Here is a 15,632-nt window from a genome sequence, read left to right on the forward strand (position 1 = left end):
GTACCCACTGTCCTGAGCGGTAGACAAAACCTTGTGGACGCTTAAACTCCAGGTAAGTTACATCTGCCAGTTCAGAGAAATTGAGAAAAGGGTTATCAGTGCTACTAGTCCACTTTAGACATTCTACTATAAATAACTTTGCCAGCACAGGCCAACTAACTCTTATTAGAATTTTAGTAGACTGCTTATTTTATGTTATTTTAAGGTTATTTTAAGGTTAGATTAAGTTCACATGTACATGCAAAGTTACTTACAGTCAGTGTTGGGGGTAATGCATTGCAAGACACAGAAGTTATGGTATCAGATTACTTTTCAAGTAACTAGTAAAGTAACGCATTACTTGTAAATTTACAAGAATATATCTGAGTTACTTTTTAAAAAAAGTAATGCAAGTTACTTAAAAGAAATGCAAGACACCTCCCCATGTTGAGAGAAGTTGGGAGTAAGTGCAGAGGCAGAAGCACTTCCTTCAGCCGGAGATTTAGTAATTTCACTTTTGTTGTGAAAGGGCTTTTACAGTTCCCAAAAACAAAATTTTGTTTTTTTTTTTGCTATTGAAAATAAACAAGCAAGCCCAGCTCAAGTGACAAAAAGTAACACAAAAGTAGCGTAATGTATTACTTCCCATCAAAAGCAACTAAGTAACACAATTAGTTACTTTTTTATGGAGTAACACAATATTGTAGTGCATTACTTTTAAAATTAACTTTCCCCAACATTGCTTACAGTCAGTAGAATGCCGATTGGGTGATCAGTGCCAGCAGTCTACTAATGACTCATAGTTCACATGTAGTTGTAAAGCTACTTATAGTTAGTGGAATATCTAAAGTGGACTATTGAAATAAATTGTTACCTAATTGGTGATTTTAGACATTGTTTAATTTTAAAATCAATAAAGTGATTTCTGGATTTGACTCAAGACTCCTGTTCTGAGATGCTGTATTATTTCACAGCCAGAGCAATTAGAAGTGAACACTTTACAGCACATGACACACCACTGTGTGCTCAGGCCCTTGGAGAGCTTTGTGCTGGATCTGCTGAGCGTATTGTCTACCTGAGGGCAGCAGCTCGGCTTTCACCACTGGGATCTCCACCTTGTTCCTGTTGAGGCTGATGAGCTTGTCCAGGAGGAAGAGGAGGCCAGGGGGGATCAGGTAGATGTGGAAGCGGGGCTCCTGGAGGAGGGCATAGCTGCCGTGGATCACCGTCTGCCAAATGAGATGAAGAGAGACAGAGAGGAAGTCAGCAGTCACAGTTCCTGTGGCCAGAGTGCTAGCCAGACATGCAACTTTCAAAACAAAACAAAACAAAACAAAACAAAACAAAACAAAACAAAACAAAACAAAACAAAACAAAACAAAACAAAACAAAAACAAATGGTTGAGAACAATCATATTGTTGTTTTGAAATAAAGATAAAAAAGTATTTTTTTTATTATTATTGATATCGTTTCTTTTAATTTCAAAATTTGAAAAGGTTTTTTTAAACAAAAAATGTATTCTAATCAATAATTTCTGGATTTTCTTTTTCTTTTGCTCTCTTACTATCTGAATTTTAACTATATTTCAACTGTTTTTCTTAGTACAGAATACTGAAGCTGAAACACTCTAATAAAACTAATAAATAAATAGGTGTTTTTTTCCTTTACCAGGACATAGACGAGCACATATAGGTGGTGTGTGATCCAGAATCCTCTGAAGCTGATGTGTCTGAAATAGTGTGAGGCGAAGACATACATAAAGGCAAAAATCAATAGCAAAAGAACCCCAGTGAGACCTGAAAGAGAAACAAAACAAAGCTACAGCAAACACGCATCTAGAAAAATAATATACTGACTCTAGAAATTGAATACTGAATATATCCAAACAACATTGAATGAGCAGCTATACCAGGAACTGTCTTGAAAAACCAGAAGGTCCATTTCATTGGAAGCTCAGACCTGCAATTGATCAACACATAGGATTTAAGACAAGGCTCCTGCACTAACAGAGATTCCCAGCTAACACAAATATGCTTTAAGAATGCTTTATGTTCCCATTAAGTTAGAAAAAAAAAATTCTCTGAACATTCAAAACATCCAGTTCTGGTTACATGAACATTTGATCATTTTATCAAACATTATGGGAACGTTACTTTTGAATGTTTTTTGAACTCTGAACCTGAAACCATCTATATATACAGTACACACACACACACACATATATGTATTTATGTATCTCAGGATTAATTGTATTAATTACCCATTGTTAGAGAACACTCTAGGAAACAGGCAGGCAAGAATGCTGAGGTCACTGATGCAGAAAACGTAAACGTTGACCACATGCCCCAAACTGTGAACAACTGGCACCAAAAAAATAAATCAAATATTAAAAACCATAAATAAATAAAAAAGTACATGCATGAATATGACTGATGTATAGCACATCACTTATGCCATAAACTGCACAAATATGTCTTGACATGCAAAGTATTAAAACATAAACGGGATGACGTAAGATTCTAATGAATCATATCTGTAGTAAAAAAATAAAAAATAATTGAGAGGGCACATAAGGAAGTTCAAGTATTAATAGATGCTGTTTTGGACGTAGAGTGAATTTTTCACTTCTGACCTGAGAGGACGACAGCAGTCATAGCCATGTGACGGTGAAGGTCAATGGCCGCATCGAATGGGATGTATCTGTTGAGAAAAGTCTCTCTGCACATGGTTATCAGGTTACGGCACACAGTGAGGAGCATGTAGGGAAACAGGAAGGAGATCGCGGCCGCAGAACCGCGAGACACGAGCACACCCACCATGGAGGTCTCTGGGATGCCACTGGCATGGGCCTGTAAACCATAATCTACAAACATTGCTATTGGTTTGCAACTATTAGTGCGGCTCTCCAGTGTTAAAAAATAGGAACAATTCAACATGATCACAATAAATCAAGTTACGCCTTAAATATGCACAACACAATGTACAAAGATGAAAAGAGAGAAAATAAAGGGACACTTACAGAAACATCTTTCCAGTGCTAGTCCAGCTGTGATCCCGTATATAACGACTATGCAAATGATATGTCTTCTGTAGTTTTCTATGAAGCGTTTGAACTGCTGGATGCATTGCTGCACTGCGTTCCTGTTGTAGCGCTCTCTCTGAGGCCTCACGTACACTTTCGGGTTGCTTTGTCCAGTTCTAACAAGGAAAACAGAACATATTTCTGCTTTAACTAGGGTGGCTTGACAGAAACAACATACCTTTATTGCTCAAACTTGGGTTGAGTTTTTTCTTAAGGCAACACTGGCCCAGTCCTTCAGCCTGTTCTGATTCAGGTGACTATATCTTTTCTAACAGACTCACAATTTTATCAATATATGTGTCTAGCTAGTTAGTAGGCTAGTTAGTAGGACAGAAAGACAGTCAGTTAGATAACTAACTAATTAGATAGACTGACAGGTGGATGACTAAATAACTAGATAGTAAGATAGCCAGACATATATCTAACTAACCAGACAGAAAGACAGCCAGAGAGGTAACAAATTATACAGATTACTAATCAACTAGTTATCTGTCTATCCAATTGTATGTCTAGTTAGTTATCTGTATGCTTGTCTGTCTTCAGGTGTGTCCAAAACAGTCCGGGAGGGCAACTGTCCTGCACAGTTAAGCACCAACTTGCCTGGAAGTTTCTAGTATACTTAATAAGACCTTGATTAGCTGGTTCACGTGTTTAATTGGTGTTGGAACTGAGCTCTGCGGGACAACGACCCTCCAGAAGGAGGAATGTACATCCCTGGTCTAGTTAGTTATTTATCAGTAATTTATCATAGTAACAAAATCATTTTGGTTGCTATTGCACAATGTGATGATTGGGGCGGGGCCGAGATAATGAGCTCCCACGGCTCTCTGCCCCGCCCCACTCGCGACAGACAGGTCATCAACATTCACATTGTTTTCATAATATGTCAAAATCTAGTTATTTCTGCTTCTGCTTTAGCCAGTTTAATTTTGTCACAGTCAACTAAAGACGAAGAGATTTAAAGCAAAACCTTACCAATATTACGTCACAGAATGGCATCACTTCCCACAATTACTGATTGCCACATTTCTCAATAGCCAACAAATGATGGGTTTCACAAAGGCTTAAATCTAACACCTAGCTGAACTCCAAATGACCATACACGTCAGAACATGTTTTGTAATGCAACACATGCTCTAAAATGACCATGACAGAGATATTATACATTAACTTCTCACTTCTTGGTCTGTCTTTGACGAAGTTCCTGGTCTTGCTCCCCCTCAGGCCTGTGAGTAAGCTCTTCCACTGTTGAAGGACTAAAAGAAATCAAAAACAACTTAGCTGTATTACTGTGTACTCATTTTTAAAAAAGTGCCAAATGGGTTTTATGTTACATATTTTTTCTTTACCTATTTTTCTTAATGAAAGATACTCGCTGTTGTCTGGCTAGTTTTTTCTTACCGAGTACTTCCATGCCTGGGAATACATGAACAACAGTTTCAAAGTAAAATGCCTCTGTATTGAGTGGATTAATAAATATAGGGACATGGGGGATTAGACCATAAAGAAAAATACATCCTTAACCTTTAATACTGAGTTGAGCTGAATGGTCTCGCAGCAGAAAGTGAAAGTCCTCCCAGGAGAAGCAATCTTTGTTGTACAGACCAGCTGCCTGAAGCATGGCTGCTATGCCATCATCAGCCTGACTCTTAGATAGAGCACTTCCAGAGATATCAATGAAAGACCTGTACAAGACAAGAGGAAAAATACTAGCAGAAAAAATAAATCTTTCAGAGAAACTTTATAGATTTGTAAAAGTATATCATCTGGATTGCAACGTTCAGGTTATTATCAAAAAAAAAAAAATCTTTGAACAAAAGACTTTTGTTCTCTACAAGGCTCAGAAAACATCAGAACCAACCTGAGTAAGGACGTGAACTCTTCCTTGGACAAGAAGCCATCTCCTTTAATGTCATGCATTGAAAACAAAAGCTTAGACTTCTCCTCGGGAGTACCTGGATTTGAAAGCCAAAAACACTTTAACACTCTTACCAACACAAAATAGTAACACCATTACAATGTAAAACTGTAACATTCTAACAATGTAAGGTTACTTTGTAACATTGTAATGCAGCAAAATTGTATAACTGTTAAATTCTAACAATGTAAGGTTACTTTGTAACATTGTAATGCCACAAAATTGTAAAACTGTAACATTCTAACAACATAAGGTTACTTTGTAACATTGTATTGCCGCAAAATTGTACAACTGTAACATTCTAACAATGTAAGGTTACTTTGTAACATTGTAATGCCGCAAAATTGTAAAACTGTAACATTCTAACAACGTAAGGTGACTTTGTAACATTGTAATGACGCAAAATTGTATAACTGTAACATTCTAACAATGTAACAAAGTAACTTTGTAACATTGTAAAATCATAAAACTAACATTGTAACATAACACCGTAAAACTGTAACATCCTAACAAGTTAACTTACTGTAGTAGCACTGTAACATCTTAACTATGTAACATCAGAACATCGTAACACTGATAATTGTAAAACTGTAATATTATAAAAAGGTAAGTTTATAGCATTGTAACATTATAATATTGTAACATAACAGCCTTCTAACATCAAAACACTGTTAAACTGTATAACTATAATATCGTAACAATGTAACACTGTAACATTGTAACAACATAATGCTGTAAAATTGTAAAACTGTAACATCCTAACATTGTAAGAAGTTAACATAGTAGCATCTTAACACTGTAATATCACAACATTCTAACGTCGAAATACTAAAATTGTAAAACTGTAACATCCTAACAACGTAACTTTGTAACAGTGTAACATTGTAGCATTCTAACATTCTAACAGCGTAACACTGTAAAACTGTACAATCCTAACATAACAAGGTAAATCTGTAACATTGTAACATCACAACATTGTAACACTGTAACTTGGTAGTATTTTAAAATGGTGACAACAACATATATTGAAACACTGAACTGCATTACAAAAGATTTGTACAACCTCACCTGTCATGAAAATGACAATAACATCTAGGAACTCCTGAAATGAAAGGTATCCATTTCCATCCTTGTCAGCCAGTGTGAACATGGACTCTACAAAGAGCGAGTCAGGCTTCAGGCCGAGCACACTGGCGAATTCAGCTCGTGTGAGCTCACACTGTAAAGCTTCTCTGGTCCTGTTGCTCAAGTCTCCTGCATCACTTTTATCAATGTCCAAGACCTGGAGTCAAAAAACACATGGAATATGCTACCTGGTAACTTTGTGACACTTTGCCAGTGGAATGAAAACACAATGACATTCTAGACATATGAAGAGAGAATAGAAAAACATACCTTTGAAAAAGCGTGCTTGAAAAACGTCTCCACAATCTTTTCCCTCTGTGTTCTGGTCACTGCATCTCTAAGAAGCTCTTTCTCACTCATTTCCATCACGGTCAGATTCTGAATTTTGCCCTCCAGCTCAGAGCGCAGGTGACTCAGGAACTTTGACCTCTGTCCAACATCCTCAAAGAACAAAACCTTGGACAGAAATCTGACAACTTAATGTCTCGCTGCGCATCAGTTATATGATAACAACAGAATAAACTACCAAATGCCTACCAGATCATACTCTTTGGGGATCCTCAAGAGCAGAGCACGATGCTGGTGGTCATTGGATATTAACACATTCAGGTGGTCTTGATTGCACAAGCTGTGAGAACTGAGAAGAGAGCCGTTTTCATCAAAGGTCTGGAATACTTTCTTCTCGTTGAACGCAAGTGTGACTTGTCGGGGTGCTGCATTGTGCCCCAACCACTCTTTGGCTGAACAAATAAAGCAAAATGCAATAATAGAAGTTAATAAACTCATCTTCATTGACATTTCAGACGAATGTGACACTGCAGGTAATGTTACTGACCAACAGTTTCATGTGCAGGTTTCTGGTCTGTGGTAGAACCTCTGAGCTTCTTTTGGAATCGTTTGTATCTGGCTGTCCGGACACGAGCAACTACACAAGCTACTATGTAGCTTACTGTCGAGAGATCAGAAAGTTGTCACAGTGTACGTGTGTTGAAAAATGATTGGGTGGCATATACAGTACACCCTTGCAAAAACTCTTTATTTAACTTAATAAATTATCCAATAAATTATTCTTTAGTTCAAAACAAGAATAACTTTTCAAACTTTTTAAAAACAAAAGTTTAAAAATAATCTTTTTACTACAAAAGTTAAAAAATAATGAAAATATTTTTATAATTACATAATTATTAATTAATAATTACATAATTATACATTATTGTTATACAAAAATATTATATATATATATATATATATATATATATATATATATATATATATATATATATATATATATATATATATAATACAATAATAGTATTATAATGAAAAAACATTTTAATAATATTAATTATTAAATGACAAACTATTTATATAAATAAATAATTCATTAAACACAGTAAATGTTATTGTTGTTGATATTTCTTTTTTACTTCAAAGCAAGAATAACATTCCTTTATGTTTTTAAACAAAAGACTAAACATAATGAAAATACATAATTATTATTATATAAAATACTAGTATTTGTTATTCAAATTGTGATTTAATAATTCATGCATTAATTAATTACTAAATGCAGTTGTTTGAAATTATGAAATTGTAATTTAATTATAATTTAATTACAGAATATGAAAACATGTATGAATGACACTGACCAACAGGAAACAGGAAGAGCACCACCACCGTTACTCCAAACCCAGCTTTGCTGCTGTTGTCAAAGTAACTCATAGAGGAGGCGTTTGTGCAGGGGTGGAGATCAGAGGCTCTGATTGGCTGAGGCTGGGGGCAGGGATCACCTGCACAAAAAGCCCAATATAAACACATCATGGCTTTATAATATTATTTTTTGTGGAATATGTTGGTGGATGTTGGTTGCTTTTTACCGTTCACCCAGAAGAACACATTCTTTTGAATGTCACCCTCCTCTGCACTGGTAACGTCCAGAAGGACATCATGAAATGTGGTGTTACGTATAGCTTGGATCTCCTCCTCAGTGAACAACCTGAGATGAAGGATATCTTTCAGTGTTTAGTGTGCTCATCATCTGACCAAACTCATATGGCTGTTTGATGTATTCATCAAAGAAAAATCTCTCACCCATTTTGTATGTTCTCAAACCAGAAGCGATCAGCGTTCCTTATGCGTTCAAACTGGTCCAGGATGATGGTGGAAAACACTGGACCTGGTCCTTCCTGTGATTCTAGCAGGCCGCCCACAAATAGCTCAAGTCTGGAGATATCATTCTCATATAACTCTACAAGCTTCCTTAACAGCTGATTCAAAGAAACAGATAGAACATTACAAACTAGATTTTTGCATTATCTGAACAATAAGTGGTTGGGTGATTCTGGGTATTTGTTATTGAGAGATTCTTGCTGATGGTTGTGGAAGCACCTGTGTGTTTTTCAGTTTAGGGTTGATCTCGTCCCAGCTGTTGACCGGCCGCATGTTGAGGCTCTCTCTGATCTGGTTATAACTGGGCAGCCCAAAATCACGCCCCCTCTGGATGGTCAAAGCCACTGCATCAGAGCGTGAGAACCGCAAGGGGCCGTACATGTAGTCTAATGGAGAAAAGGAATGGAGAAGATGTGTTAAACAGCAGATGTTCTCAATGTCATTAAATGAATTGAAAGAAAAAGCAACCTCTCAAATCCTCCACAATGATGTTGTCCTCTCGCTCAGCGATCTGAGAAGCCATGCCCATTATTAGCTCATCCACATCCTGACTGGACTGCAGGTTTGGGTTCTAAAACATTTTATTATAATTTTATTTAATTAAAATAATTTTTAAATTTCATTATATATATATTTTTTTTATGTGTGTGTGTGTGTGTGTGTGTGTGTGTGTATACATATACTGTATATAATAAAGAAATTCTTGGGACAAAAACAGTCAAAATTATAGTAAAGCCACCATGTTTGAAATTTTAATAATAATCCAAACCAAACTCTGTCTATCATGACTCACATTTCGGTTCCAGAAGGTGTTGCATAGACGCAGGGCAGGAGATTTACTTGCGTCGCTGTTCACAGCACTTTTGTAGTGACATGTCCTGTTTCTGAATCCCCAAATCACATTTCAACACAATTTTAGATACAATAGAGGATTTTATATGTACACTACCATTTGAAAGTTTGGGATCAGAAATATTTACATGCATATATATATATATATATATATATATATATATATATATATATATATATATATATATATATATATATATATATATATATATATATATTACACAAATTTCTTAAATATATACATATATGTGTGTGTATTTATGTATACATATATAGTACACACAGTACACACACATATATTATGTAAACACAAACCTTTAGTATATTAGGTCGCCCTAATATATATTTAATTTCATTCATTCATTCATTCATTCATTTTTTTTAAAGATGTTACTTTAATTTTAAAGTACTTTTATTCAACAATCAAAATGGCATTAAATTACAAAAAGTCTCTATTTCAAATAAATGCTGTTCTTTCTATATATCAAATAATCCGAACAAAATGTGTCACAGTTTCCACAAAATGAAGCAGCACAACTGTTTTCAACATTGATGATAATAATAACAAATGTTTCTTGAGCAGCAAATCAGCATATTAGAATAATGTCTGAAAAATCATGTGACACTGAAGACTGGAATAATGATGCTGAAAATTCAGCTTTACATTACAGAAATAAATTACATTTTAAAATATATTCAAATAGAAAACAGTTATTTTAAATTGTAATAATATTTCACAATATTACTGTTTTCACTGTATTTTTGATCAAATAAATTAGCCTTGGTGAGCATAAGAAATACAGACTCCAAACTTTTGAACAGTAGTATAAGTCTAAAACTTGAGTATTTTAACAGAAAGTCTTTAATGTTAATGTTACCATGTCAACATTGATTTCTAACAGTTTTACAAAAGTGATTTGAGCAGTGTACCTTTTATATACACCAGGTGGAGGAAGAGTCAGTCCAAACCTCACAGCAGCAGCTTCAAACTCAGCAGAGATCCCTGGATCAACATATTTCTGGTAACCTGCAAAAAAGACGGTGCTCATATTATATATTCCATTATCAGCTCATATTTTCACGAACCACTGTTAACAGTACTGCCCTCAGCAGAAATGGCATACTTGGCATCTGTTAACCTGTTATGACGTAGATACCAACGACATGCTGTCAACTGCAAAGCCAGCTGCATTTAAAGCAAATCATGAGAGCGATTTTAACAGACAACAGATTAGTCTTGTGTAGCCAAACTTTTGACTTGTGGCATAAAGTCTGCTCACGTCTGCATACAGTCATCCACCTGAACAGAAAGAGACCATCTGACTCACAATAATAGACTAACCATTAAATATTATTAAATATTTTTCTATGTATGTCACCAAAAAGTGTATTGTAAATGTTGCATCTCCAACCATGTTAAAAAAAAAATATATATATATATATATATATATATATATATATATATATATATATATATATTATTTAGATTTTTTTAAATACATTTTTATTACTTATTATATATATATATTTTTTTAAGTTAAAAGTAAAAGAAGGTGATATCTGCATCAAAATGCAATTGGCTATATTAATAGAAATTATAAATATCAAATAATTATTATTATTAGTAAGCGCTAAGATGCACATGAGTGGAAGTGAATGAAACTCAAATTGTAGTGTGACCATCAGACGGTGAGTGAACGGACTGTGGTCAGTGGGTGTGCCGTCTGAGACAAACCACAGACTACTGGAGCATGCACACACACACACACACACACACACACACACACACACACACACACACACACACACACACACACACACACACACACATACACACACACACACACACACACACACACACACACACACACACACACACAAATCTCACCTGGATAGGGAGTCACTGGAGTTCCAAGATAGGCCGGCAGCCACTCATAGAATGCAATATTCTGAGGAAAGATCGATCATCAAATCAGAAATAAGACTGATATATCATTATATTTATATGCCAGTGTTCGAAGTAGATATTAATGGAAGGAATGGAAGCATTACACCCCTCTAAATTGCCAGCTGTTTCATGAAGTGAGTCAGTAATAGAGGACTTTCTGCTTTACCTGAAATGTGGCAATAACCCTCTTTCGGGCATTTTGGAAAAGCTCTTCATCTGACCAAAAGGGGTGTTCCTCATGCAGTTTGGAGGCCAGGTAGTTGTGGTAACGAAACCAAATAATTCCCTCAGTGACCGTAAAGATGTTCTCATTGGCCCAGGCATTCCCGAACTCTGAAAACACACAAAACGAGCAGCTGAAAACAACTCGCAACATTTCCATAAGTGCTTTGTAATGTATATATATATATTTAAGTACTAAAATAATACAAAGTGAAAAGTCACTCTGCTCTGTTTTGCCATCTATGGAGCCATTTACAAGAGGGACATAGATTAAAGATTATTTTTATAAAAAATTCTGGTCTATTGGTGTCACATATTAGTTAAACAAAAGCTGTGGTTTATTCAGAGTATTTTACATGCCATACTCATATTGGTGTTATGTAATTTTTTTACAGCAACATACCAACTGCACATTGTTACGGGTTTTAGCAAACACATGCTCATGCAAAAGGATTAAACCTGGTGACAGACTAGATTAAGAGCAAGAGCAAATTACTTAAAATGCCACCTGAACCCCTCACAAAAATTTACCAGTAACCATAGTGACTGCAAAAATGTTAATTACTGTAGTCACAGTTGCAACAATAACACTCTGATGTTTATTTAATTATGCAGTCATTAAATCACTAATTAATTTATTAATTTTTAAATATGTTTATTAATTTTCAAAAGTATTTTAATTATATTATTTATTTATACATTTATTTATATATCCATTTATATATTGTTTATTCATCAATGAATAAATAAATAATAATTATTATTATAAATTCAAACTATTATTTATAAATAATGGGTAACAAACAAACAAACAAACAAAATAGTTATCCATTTATAAGTGAATAAATAAAATGTATTTGTTTATCCATAAACAAATAAACAAAAAAAGAATGAATAAATGAATGAATGACAAAGATTCTAAAAGTTTCTCATAATGTTGCATAATTTATTTTACAGCAGTAAAATAATTGCAGTAACTATATTACTATAGCAGGAAAACTATGGATGGAACTACAATAACTATAGTAAGGAAACTATGGATACTATGGTACATTTTTGTAGAGAAAAGCATGATATTCCAAGTCCTGTCGGACCAAAATCCTTGATTAGCCATGTAACTACTGGTCATGTGCTCATAAATAAATAAATGTACTACAGCTTAAAGTAGCTGCTCCATATGTTACCGTAGAGCTCCTGTGAGCCGGGGCTGGTGCTGGGGTCCGGCGCGCTCCACATGAGGTAACCGCTGCTGCTGCGCCGGGGCATGTCCTTTGAGGAGCCTGACGCCAGCAGTCCTTTGGAAAACGTTCTCAAGGCATCACACCATGAGCTGGACGATCCATAGATGGAGCTGCCATCTATCCATGCTGTCACGTGGTTCACCTGAAATGAATTTGGGTAGATCAAAAACTCAGCAGGTCCATTATAAATCCCATACAGTCTAGAGTGGCTACATACGCACCTGTGTGCGGGGATTGTTGGGACTTTTGCCCGTGCTCGGATCCCACTCTGCTCTCTGGAACTGAAGCAGGACCGGCTGTGAAGAGTTAGAGCCAAAGACGGGATCTTCTTTTTGGACTTTAATATGCATGAACTCAGGTGGGCAACCAGGTCTTCGTGTTTCTGAGATCTCAGACCACACATGGTAACCTAATGTAGTAAAAAAGAGTGGTCATCATAAGGAATCAAATTCTCCTTGATCCATTACAAAATTAGTCAATATTAGGAAAACATCTACTGAAATCCTTGAACTCTAAAAAGGGTTTAAAATTCTTAATAGAATAACAGTGAATAGATAGGACTGAACCATCTGAAAGAGTTCACAGCTCGGGCAGCACAGATGAATCAAAACTCACTTTCAGATGCCTGACAGTCACTCCGACTCGAAATGAACCAAAATACCGGCATATCTGATCCTATGATGCTGGTTTTGCCAGCTCATTCAGCACTACTCTAACAGTCAATTAACAGAAAATAAAAAAAATTCCGCAGATGAGCCGCTGATATATTTATGATTATAGTTATTTGAAGCAGTTCGCTGAAACCAACTCTCCGAAAGAATCAATTTGCGGAAAATAATCAAATTTCCCCATTTGCCTGAGGCTGTGGATTGCACATTCAGTTTCTTGCACAGATCAACCGTTTCGCTTCATAAGACCTCAGTATCTCATCAGGAGCCACGGGTATTAATTTTGTGTTCCCTGATTTGCATTTTTGACTCTCAAAATGACGGTATCCGCTGACTTCATCAATCATTAAGGACCGTGGTTTCAGCTAAAAATCTTCTTTACTGTTCTACTCAAGAAAAAAAGTCACCTTCATCTTGATGGCCTGCGGGTGAGTAAATTAACAGCAAATTTTCATTTTTGGGTGAACTACATCTTTAAACTTGTATACTATTAGCTATGTTAACATGCACCAAAATTATCTGTTTATGGATGGACTGATGGCTCAGTCAACCTGAAAAAAGCCTTCACTGATACACTCTAAAGGAATAGTTCACCCAAAAATGAAAATCAGCCCAAGATCAACTCACCCTCAAGCCATCGTGTATATGACTTTCTTCTTTTAGATGACTACAATCTAAATTATATTAAAAAATGTCCTGGATCTTCCAAGCTTTAGAATGGCAGTGAATGGGTGTTGAGATTTTGAAGCAAAATAAAGAGCATCCATCCATCATAAAAAGTGCTCTGCAATGCTCCAGGGGGTTAATAAAGGCCTTCTGAAGTGAATTGATGCATTTGTGTAGGAATATATCCATATTTAAAACTTAAGGAACAGTAATCTCTAGCTTTTCCACTTGTTTTGTACTTCTAATTTGTGAACAGTGTTTTGTTTTGCTCTCTCCTCTGCACTTCCACGTTCATCACTTCTCACCGGAGCTTACGCTACGCCTATGTCCTTATTTTTTAATATAACTCAGATTGTATTTATTTGAAAAAAGAAAGTCATATACATCTAGTAAATCAAGGAGTAATTTTCATCTTTGAGTGAAATATCCCATATAATCGATCCATATGAGCTTGAGCCAAATTAAATTTAAATTAGATTGAAAGGGTGGTGTAAAACTGAAATAATCCAATGACAATAATCAATTTTTTTAAACACTTGAATCAAACTATTTTCTCAATCATATTCAAAAATAAGTGCTATTCCAATTGGCTGATTCAGTTAGTTTTGTGCATGAATCATTTTCACAACATATCACTTAAAGATCGGACTCAAAGAGAAAAACGATTCCTTATAAACTGGACATTACTACTTTCATGGACTTCTATGAGGTGAACCAGGGTGGATCAGTAGACTAAGCCCATAAGATAATAATACAGTGAATGAGTAATTTTATAGTGCTCTTGCATCTGTTTTGAGGCTTGAAGGTTCCAGTCCCCATTCATTGTAATTGCATGGAAAAGAGTTACTAGCAGTTTCTTTGTTTTTGAAAGAAAGGACTGGAACGGCATGAGGGTGAACTATTTTTGAACTGATTTTTATTGGGTGAACTATCACTTTAAGGTAAATTACACTCAGTAAGCCTTTTCTGGACATTTATTTAAATAATGTGACACTATAATTACAGGGCTGGCTCTTCAATCAACAGGTTACAGCATCACTCACCGAAGGCCACAGACTGAACGCTGCTGTTCCTGTAGGACATGAGACCAGATTGGCCACTCATTGCTATGTTGCTTATCTGGCGGGGGTTGGGCAGGTGCGGTTCCTGTCGGGGCAGATAAACGCCATCTGTGTACTGCGCCGGAAAGAGACGGACCAGTGCTGCATCTGTAAGGACAATATCTTGATTTTCCCTTCTTTCTTTCTTTCTTTTTTTTTAGAAACCTAAAAGAAGTATGAATTCACTCACCTGCAGCCCCTCGATCGTGATCTGCCAAATTATTGTACCACCCATCATACCTACACTATAATAAATACATCTGAATCATCATATAATGTTAGTTAATGACAAATTCATTTATTTCATGCACATTTAAGCTGAGTAATTATTTAGTAATTATTTAGTTAAAATAAATAAATATTACAATTATTTTGTGACAAAAATGTCCCTCAAAAAAATTAAATACAAGAATAGTTAAAATAAATAAATATTACAATTATTTTGTGACAATGAGACTTTTTGCCACTACTTTTTTATTGCAAAATAGAGGACAATATTTTGAATAGCCTTGATTAAAGTACAGTTTATTGAAATAGTTCATAGTAATTTTCATAAATAACAATAACTCATATTAGTATGTTACATAATGTTTAACACATTTAGTTGATGAATAGTGTAATGAGTATTCAAACAGCTGGAAATTCATATGTTTTTTATATA

General features: G+C 35.3%; 1 protein-coding gene across 1 annotated transcript; it reads right to left on the reverse strand.

Moving 5' to 3' along the window:
• Positions 1–1,648: 1,648 nt before the first annotated feature.
• Positions 1,649–15,207, reverse strand: LOC109059806 (dual oxidase 1-like). Its single transcript, XM_042715634.1, has 25 exons — positions 15,162–15,207; positions 14,915–15,079; positions 12,759–12,946; positions 12,481–12,679; positions 11,241–11,407; positions 11,015–11,075; positions 10,057–10,153; positions 9,068–9,158; positions 8,743–8,845; positions 8,494–8,660; positions 8,197–8,372; positions 7,983–8,101; positions 7,755–7,895; positions 6,941–7,054; positions 6,643–6,845; positions 6,376–6,561; positions 6,049–6,262; positions 4,924–5,017; positions 4,587–4,747; positions 4,412–4,478; positions 4,241–4,318; positions 3,000–3,178; positions 2,613–2,843; positions 1,890–1,939; positions 1,649–1,776 (listed from the first exon to the last, which is right to left on the reverse strand). The coding sequence occupies exons 2-24, from the start codon at positions 14,973–14,975 to the stop codon at positions 1,923–1,925; spliced, it is 3,114 nt and encodes a 1,037-aa protein (XP_042571568.1). The 5' UTR covers positions 14,976–15,079; positions 15,162–15,207; the 3' UTR covers positions 1,649–1,776; positions 1,890–1,922.
• Between the last annotated feature and the right edge of the window lie 425 nt (positions 15,208–15,632).

The sequence above is a fragment of the Cyprinus carpio genome, chromosome A25 (assembly GCF_018340385.1).
Source record: "Cyprinus carpio isolate SPL01 chromosome A25, ASM1834038v1, whole genome shotgun sequence".
In the NCBI taxonomy this organism is placed as follows: domain Eukaryota; kingdom Metazoa; phylum Chordata; class Actinopteri; order Cypriniformes; family Cyprinidae; genus Cyprinus; species Cyprinus carpio.

Bases quoted from the DNA above. Each gene is read 5' to 3' on its own strand.
- LOC109059806 (XM_042715634.1), bottom strand. From the start codon at position 14,975: ATGAGTGGCCAATCTGGTCTCATGTCCTACAGGAACAGCAGCGTTCAG. The intron at 8,661-8,742 runs GTTGCTTTTTCT...TTTCTCCATTAG, and splicing joins CATTGTGGAGGATTTGAGAG to ACTACATGTACGGCCCCTTG. The intron at 7,055-7,754 runs GTCAGTGTCATT...ATCTCTCGACAG, and splicing joins GCTCTTCCTGTTTCCTGTTG to TAAGCTACATAGTAGCTTGT.